The 8524-nt window shown below is 39.8% G+C and overlaps 1 protein-coding gene across 2 annotated transcripts in view; it reads right to left on the bottom strand.

Annotated features, from left to right (window-relative positions):
• ern2 (endoplasmic reticulum to nucleus signaling 2) overlaps positions 1 to 8524 on the bottom strand; it is a 62617-nt gene that overhangs the window by 340 nt on the left and 53753 nt on the right. For both annotated transcript variants that reach the window (XM_061923033.2, XM_061923034.2), the window contains exons 22-24: positions 5058 to 5181; positions 521 to 588; positions 1 to 446 (exon numbers count right to left, since the gene is read on the bottom strand). The exon at positions 1 to 446 is cut by the window's left edge and continues 340 nt beyond it. In XM_061923033.2, coding sequence (XP_061779017.2) covers positions 249 to 446; positions 521 to 588; positions 5058 to 5181 — 390 coding nt within the window. In that variant the 3' untranslated portion in view covers positions 1 to 248. The remainder of the gene's footprint in view (positions 447 to 520; positions 589 to 5057; positions 5182 to 8524) is intronic.

Raw genomic sequence — 8524 nt, 5'->3', positions numbered from 1 at the left:
GTTTAAGATAATAAAAGAGTTAAAAAGTTATTATTAGTGGTTCTTATTAGCATTTAATTGCACGTTCTACTTCAGTGTCGCTACCTTAAATGTAGAAAACAAAGCAATATTGTGGCAAGAGTCGGTTTAAAAAAACTCTTTCAGGTAACTTGGTTGCCTTGGTAACTGCATCACACACATTTAGATTGGACAAGTCCTTAGATGAGTGCATGACAGTAACTAGTGGCTTGAAATGAAGAGGAGGGGCTTCACAAAAGCAGCGAGGAGGAGGAGTGAGGCATTAGGTAGTATGTCTGGAACAGTCTCTCGTGGGCGCACGTGAGCATGGCGGTGTGTGTGTGCATCAGTAACCTGGGGAAGCGGGAGGTGAAGTAGCCCACGAAGCCTTCGGGCAGCTCGCCGAGGGTCTGCTGCACGTCCGCCGGCAGCTCGTGGTAGTGATGCTTCTGTGAGGAAGGAAGAGCGGGGTGAGAAGCGACGGGGCGGTGTGGAACAGAAGGAAGGCGGGGCTCGACCTGACCTTGTTCCTCATGGCTCTCAGCAGGTCTCGCACAGAGTTGCCTTTGTAGGTGCGGAAGCGCCTCAGGTCTGCAAGCAGCGAACACGCGTTGGTGGAAGCCACAAAGTCGAAACTTTTCATGCAAAATTAGAGATGGACTGGTTTTTGGGTTTTTTTCCAGGGACGATAGCGATTATTAGTAGTTTTTCAACTTGTTTAAGTCAAGGTCCACGTTAATCAATTCATGGTAAAGTTACATTGTTTAATGCAGGGGTGCTCACACTTTTTCTGCAGGCGAGCTACTTTTCAATTGATCAAGTCGTGGGGATCTACCTCATTCATATATATCATTTATATTTACTTATTTATGAAATATATGTTTTTGTTAACAAGTTAAAGGTGTTTAAAGATAATGCAAGCATGTTTAATACATATAGTTAATATTGTTAATAAATTAAAGGTGTTTAATGATAATACAAGTATGTTTAATACATATAGTTAATATTGTTAACAAGTTAAAGGTGTTTAATGATAATACAAGCATGTTTAACACATATAGTTAATATTGTTAACAAGTTAAAGGTGTTTAAAGATAATGCAAGCATGTTTAATACATATAGTTAATATTGTTAACAAGTTAAAGGTGTTTAAAGATAATGCAAGCATGTTTAATACATATAGTTAATATTGTTAACAAGTTAAAGGTGTTTAATGATAATACAAGCATGTTTAACACATATAGTTAATATTGTTAACAAGTTAAAGGTGTTTAAAGATAATGCAAGCATGTTTAATACATATAGTTAATATTGTTAACAAGTTAAAGGTGTTTAATGATAATACAAGAATGTTTAACACATATAGTTAATATTGTTAACAAGTTAAAGGTGTTTAAAGATAATACAAGCATGTTTAACACATATAGTTAATATTGTTAACAAGTTAAAGGTGTTTAATGATAATACAAGCATGTTTAACACATATAGTTAATATTGTTAACAAGTTAAAGGTGTTTAAAGATAATACAAGCATGTTTAACACATATAGTTAATATTGTTAACAAGTTAAAGGTGTTTAAAGATAATACAAGCATGTTTAACACATATAGTTAATATTGTTAACAAGTTAAAGGTGTTTAAAGATAATACAAGCATGTTTAACACATATAGTTAATATTGTTAACAAGTTAAAGGTGTTTAAAGATAATACAGACATGTTTAACACATATAGTTAATATTGTTAACAAGTTAAGGTGTTTAAAGATAATACAAGCATGTTTAACACATATACCGGTAGTTAATATTGTTAACAAGTTAAGGTGTTTAAAGATAATACAAGCATGTTTAAAACATATAGTTAATATTGTTAACAAGTTAAAGGTGTTTAAAGATAATACAAGCATGTTTAACACATATAGTAAATATTGTTAACAAGTTAAAGGTGTTTAAAGATAATACAAGCATGTTTAACACATATAGTTACTATTGTTAACAAGTTAAGGTGTTTAAAGATAATACAGGCATGTTTAACACATATAGTTAATATTGTTAACAAGTTAAAGGTGTTTAAAGATAATACAAGCATGTTTAACACATATACCGGTAGTTAATATTGTTAACAAGTTAAGGTGTTTAAAGATAATACAAGCATGTTTAAAACATATAGTTAATATTGTTAACAAGTTAAAGGTGTTTAAAGATAATACATGCATGTTTAACATATAGATTCCTTTCTTTCATGAAGACAAGAATATAAATTGGTGTATTACCTGATTCTGATGACTTGCATTGATTGTAATCAGACAGTGGTGATGATAATGTCCGCATTTTCGAATGGGGGAGAAAAAAGTCCTCCTTTCTGTCCAATACCACATGAAAGTGGTTGGTTTTTGGCATCTTATTTGTCCAGCTTCCGTACTCCTTTGTATACACTTTACAAGAAATACATTGTCGGCAAACTCCGTAGCTTGCTAGCTTGTGCACGCCAGCTTTCTGAGACTCTTGTTTTGTTAGCGCAACTGTGCAGTCGGTCTTTGGAGTTTTGACGACAGGTACGGCGCCAGAGTCTGTTGAAATAAAGTGTTTCTCGCCTTCCAGTCGGTAATTTTAATGAGCTGGCAGCAGCCAGCGTCATCTCAGAAGACCCTCGGGTGCCGTGAATGTCAATCAAGTGACCAAAGTGACGTCATAGTGAAGATTTATGATCGCTCATTTTTAGGACTATTTTTTTAATGCCTGGCTGGTGATCGACTGACACACCCTCCGAGATCGACCGGTAGCTCGCGATCGGCGTAATGAGCACCCCTGGTTTAATGCATCCAGCGGGGCATCACAACAAAATTAGGCATAATAATGTGTTCATTCCATCACTGTATATATATCGGTATCGCTTGATATCGGAATCGCTAATTAAGAGTTGGACAATATCGGAATATCGGCAAAAAAGCCATTATCGGACATCTCTACATGTAATACTATCATATGTGTATATATTCTATGTAATACTATCATATGTGTATATATTCTATGTAATACTATCATATGTGTATATATCAGTGACGTGCGGTGAGGTTGATGGCTGGTGAGGCACTGACTTCATCACAGTCAGATTTACAAACATATGAACCCTAAAGAGTATCTTATTCACCATTTGATTGGCAGCAGTTAACGGGTTATGTTTAAAAGCTCTTACCAGCATTCTTCCCTGCTTGGCACTCAGCATCAAGGCTTGGAATTGGGGGTTAAATCACCAAAAATGATTCCCAGGCGCGGCGCCGCTGCTGCCCACTGCTCCCCTCACCTCCCAGGGGGTGATCAAGGGGATGGGTCAAATGCAGAGGACAAATTTCATTACACCTAGTGTGTGTGTGACAATCATTGCTACTTTAACTTAACTTTAACTTTACACATACAAACTGTAGCACACAATTTAATAAAAAAAAACGTTATTATGGTCTTACCTTTACTTATAAATTAAGTCCATGCGCCGCAACTAAAGCCCTCACTTAAACTTTCCACGTGCAAGATTGAATCTATTTAAAAAAGTGTAACCGAGAGTTTATAAATGTGGCCTATACTGTATGAAACTACAAAATAAACACGGAGGCTCCAGTTTACACGAGGACCACTTTATTTACCTTCTTTCAAAAACCTCCGCAACGTGACATCACTTCCGCTCTAAGCGCCTTCAAAATAAGAGCTCAAGGCATATACTGTATAACAGCGCATAACAGGAACTTAACATCACAAAGAGGAAAGCCCATGAAAATAGGTTACAAAAGTTATTTAATAAGAAGCCAAAAAAGTGCAAAAACAATAATGTTCGTGTTGGAGGAGTTGTGAATTAGGTACACCTGCAGTCTGCAGGTGTATCTAATGTTGTGTCCCTGCAGTCATTCACAACTCCTCCAACACGAACATTATTGTTTTTGCACTTTTTGGCTTCTTATGAAATATTTTCTTTAAATAGATTCAATCTTGCACGTGGAAAGTTTAAGTGTGGGCTTTAGTTGATACACCAATTCTACGGCGGGGGTGCAGGAGGCGAGCCTCAGCCAGTGCGTCTTTTGCAGCCGTTTTATGATCGCTCAGCGCAAGAAATACTTTACACACATACAGTTGTTGACAAAATACACTGTACATTATATACCTCAGCTAACTAAACTATGGAAATGTATAATATAGTTCATATAGCAATACAGTCTCACTGCACAGCAGGCCAGCAGTTAGCCGAGTCATTGCGCAATCCATGTTGAGGCACTGAGTGACGTGCCTCAACTGGCTGCTGTTCACCGCACCGTCTCTTCTCAGTATTTGAACGGCAAATGTGAAAATTCAGCGATTTTGAATAAGAATAATCTAAAACTGGTGAAGTTAAATGGAAAATAACTTTATAGTATAATCACTGGATACATATAACAATTTAATTTTTTTTTTTTCCTTTTTACATTTTTTTTCTTTTCATGATGGCAGGTGAGGCCCCGACTCACCTGCCTCTAGTCACTGCACGTCACTAAGATATATTCTATGTAATACTATCACATGTGTATATATTCTATGTAATACTATCATATGTGTATATATTCTATCTGCTAGTGTATTTCTGGCGAAGTTGTGAAATAAAAAAAAAGGGCTAATACGTCAAAAGGGTAAATATTGGCGCTGACAATCAGTCAATATCTACTCCAAATCCGACTACATTTTCCGTCCCCAGTTAAGATGTGACCAACATTGATGTGGCCTGGCGGTGAGGAGCGTGTGTGTGCCTGGGAGGGGAGTCTCTTCACCAACACCAGAAGCAGCGGGGTGTTGTTGAGTGTGTAGAGTACAAGGTTGTTGAGTGTGTAGAGTACAAGGTCATGCAGAGGAATTACTTTTAAACAAATGAGACTATTTGTAGTCACAAAATGTTTTCTTCTTTCTGGGGGGGGGAGTAACAGAATATAATTGAGAAGCACGGAGGGAGAAGCGGTAGAAAATGGATGGATGGATGGATGTTTTAGGGGTTTTAAATGAACAATCATGCCAATGGTACAAGTTGTGGTGCACATGTCTGCTACCTATCTGCAGGGGTGCGGAGATGTGCATCCTCCAGTTGGTTCTGACCACCGCTCGCCCCCCACTCTCCAGTTTGAGCACAATGTCTCCGTCAGCCGGTTCCTTCTCGATGCGGTCGCTGACGTCCTGTAGAAACACATACATGCATGGAGCCATGAAGGAATGACCCATACTATTCACAGTATTTTAGTTATTAGGCCATGAAGGAATGACCCAGACTATTCACACAGTGTTTTAGTTATTAGTCCATGAAGGAATAACCCAGACTATTGTCCCGATCCAGGTTTTTGCACTTCCGATCCGATACCGATATTGTTTTTGCATTTCCGATTCGATACCGATACCGACACTGACCGATACTGGCCTATCCGAGCATGTATTAAAGTTTAAAGTTATTTAGCCTACTTAGTTGTCAGAATCATGTTGAAAAGGGTTTTAGTACTCTTGATAACAACTAGCCAGCTGAATTAGGGGAGTTTGAATAATACACAATGGTTGGTAACAAGAAACTGACCTGTTTATTCAAGGATAAACACAAAATAGACACAATTATACATGACAAACAGAAATGGCATCATTGAACTAGGGCTGGGCGATATGGCCTTTTTTTAATATTGCGATATTTTAAGGCCATATTGCGATACACGATATATATCTTGATATTTTGCATTAGCCTTGAATGAACACTTGATGCATATAATCACAGCAGCATGATGATTCTATGTGTTTTGATTGATTGATTGAGACTTTTATTAGTAGGTTGCACAGTGAAGTACATATTCCGTACAATTGACCACTAAATGGTAACACCCCAATAAGTTTTTACACTTGTTTAAGTCGGGGTCCACTTAAATTGATTCATGATACAGATATATACTATCAGATATATACTATCATCATAATACAGTCATCACACAAGATAATCACATTGAATTATTTACATTATTTATAATCCAGGGTGTGGAGGGGGGCGCCGGATGTAAGTGTCAAAAAGACAGCCAAAAGAGTTTGATATGAGAATAAATCTAAAGTTAAAATATAGGGTAGAAATGCACCCATTTGCAGGAAATGTAGTCTTGATTTTCAAAATTTTCTTTCAAGGCTTGCATGTCTACATTAAAACATTCTTCTTCATACTGCATTAATATATGCTACTTTTAAACTTTCATGCAGAGAAGGAAATCACAACTAAAAAAAAATCACAAATTTTTTCATACGGTGTTGATGTGGAAATTTTTGCCTCAGCATTTTGATTTTGTGCGTGGCATAGATTTGCTATGCGCAGAGGACGCTTAAACAGTGCGCAATTGCACAGGCGAGCACCTTAGAGGGAGCGTTGCTCGCACGGCTGCGCTAGCATCACAGCTAACGTTAGCCATGCTGCTACCTCTCTGCTTGGGGAGGACGTATACGTATGTGACGTATGACGTGACAGTATGTGACGTATGACGTGACAGTATGTGACGTATGACGTGACAGTATGTGACGTGTGTCGTGACAGTATGTGACGTATGTAAGAAGGTGCACTTGCTGTCTGTGAGAGGGAGACACAGGAAAGAGTGAGAAGAGCCTGTCGTGTAATGCCAGCAGCTAAAAGCAACTGCGTGAGAATTGTGGATGTGTTGAAGGTGTGCTGGAAAATGCGGAACGGAAATTACGGAGCAGCAGAAAAGTTGAATGTATTATTTAAATCGGTGCGTTGGAAAACACGGACTGGGTTTTTTTTTTTTAACTGGATCTGGATCGGCATTTTCCCATGCCTTGCCGATACGCAATTTTTGGCAAATATCGGCAGCCGATCCGATCCAAATATCGGATCGGGACATCCCTACTATTCACACAGTAGTTTAGTTATTAGTCCATGAAGGAATGACCCAGACTATTCACAGTATTTTAGTTATTAGTCCATGAAGGAATGACCCATACTATTCACACAGTATTTTAGTTATTAGGGTCTTGGTTTTTTTTTGTTTTTTTTCTCATAAAAAAATACAATCATGTGTGCTTACGGACTGTATCCCTTGCAGACTGTATTGATATATATTGATATATAATGTAGGAACCACAATATTAATAACAGAAAGAAACAACCCTTTTGTGTGAATGAGTGTGAATGGGGGAGGGAGTTTTTTTGGGTTGGTGCACTAATTGTAAGTGTATCTTGTGTTTTTTATGTTGATTTAATTTAAAAAAAAATAAAATAAAAAATAAAAACTTTTTATTTTTTTAAATTTCTTGTGCGTGTACTAGAGATGCGCGGTTTGCGGACACAACCGCGTAGTCGGATCGGGCGGATCGGGCGGAGGAAATTTAAAAAAATAAGATTTTATCCGCTCGCGGGTCGGGTCGGGCGGATTAATTAGATTTTTTTTTTTTTTTTTTTTTTGCGGGTGGCAGTTAAACCAATTGGTAAATATATATACATAGTTAAATGTTGTTACCCACATACGAAAAACGAGCAGGCACCTGCAGCATATGCCACAACAGAAGAAAAAAAAAAGAGATGGACACTTTTACAGAGCGGAGAAGGGACGCCTCGCCGGGGTCCGGGACCGAGGCCCCTTCCCCCAAGAGGGCCCCACCGGGAGCCGTAGCTGAGGCGATCCGCGAGAAAGGCCCGACGCACGTCCAGGGTCACTACCGCGCCCACCGCACCGACACCCCGCCTCGTCCGCTTTCGCCGCGGCCGGCGTCACGCGCAGCAGGTAAGCAGCTTACCTGCCCGCCACCCCCGTGGCCGGGGGCTCGTAACATGGGTCACTACGCGCGCTCCGCCCGCGCAGCTTACCTGCTTGCCACCCCTGTTGCCGGGGGCGCGTAACAGGGGTCACTCCGCGCGCAGTGCGCTCACGAAAGGGGTGGGGCTCACCCTGGTTGATATAGAGAGCAGGACGGTGGCCATGGAAGTCGGAACCCGCTAAGGAGTGTGTAACAACCCACCTGCCGAATCAACTAGCCCTGAAAATGGATGGCGCTGGAGCGTGGGCCCATACCTGGCCGTCGCCGGCAGCGAGACGCGCTTGGAGGTGCGCTCAGCGCGGCTCCCATATGATTGCGCACTGGTGTGCGTCTGGGTCGTGACAGCGTGGCACGCGCAAGTCTGTGCTGCATTGGATCAGTCTCCTTTCTTTAACAGGCAAAAGCTTTATAACCTCACCATACCTGCCAACTTTTAAATCAGAAAAACCTAGTAGCCAGGGTCCAAGGGCCGCAGGCCCCAGTAGGTCCAGGACAAAGTCCTGGTGGAGGGTTCAGGGCTTCGCCCCCCGACGCAAAATTATTATTAGCATTCAGACAGGTTAAAATGTTGCTAAAACCATCACTTTTCTATCAGTCACAGTGACTTTTCAAAACAAAAATATTACAGCAAAAATCATATGGGTTGATTGACATGTTTATTCTGTAAGCTAACTTCAATAGTTTGAAATTATTTTGACAGTTAATGCCAGTTATCCTGTCAACCTTTCAC

The sequence above is a fragment of the Nerophis lumbriciformis genome, linkage group LG27 (genome assembly GCF_033978685.3).
Source record: "Nerophis lumbriciformis linkage group LG27, RoL_Nlum_v2.1, whole genome shotgun sequence".
In the NCBI taxonomy this organism is placed as follows: Eukaryota; Metazoa; Chordata; class Actinopteri; order Syngnathiformes; family Syngnathidae; genus Nerophis; species Nerophis lumbriciformis.
Note: the sequence above shows the minus strand (reverse complement) of the source record. Positions and strands in the feature narration are given on the sequence as shown.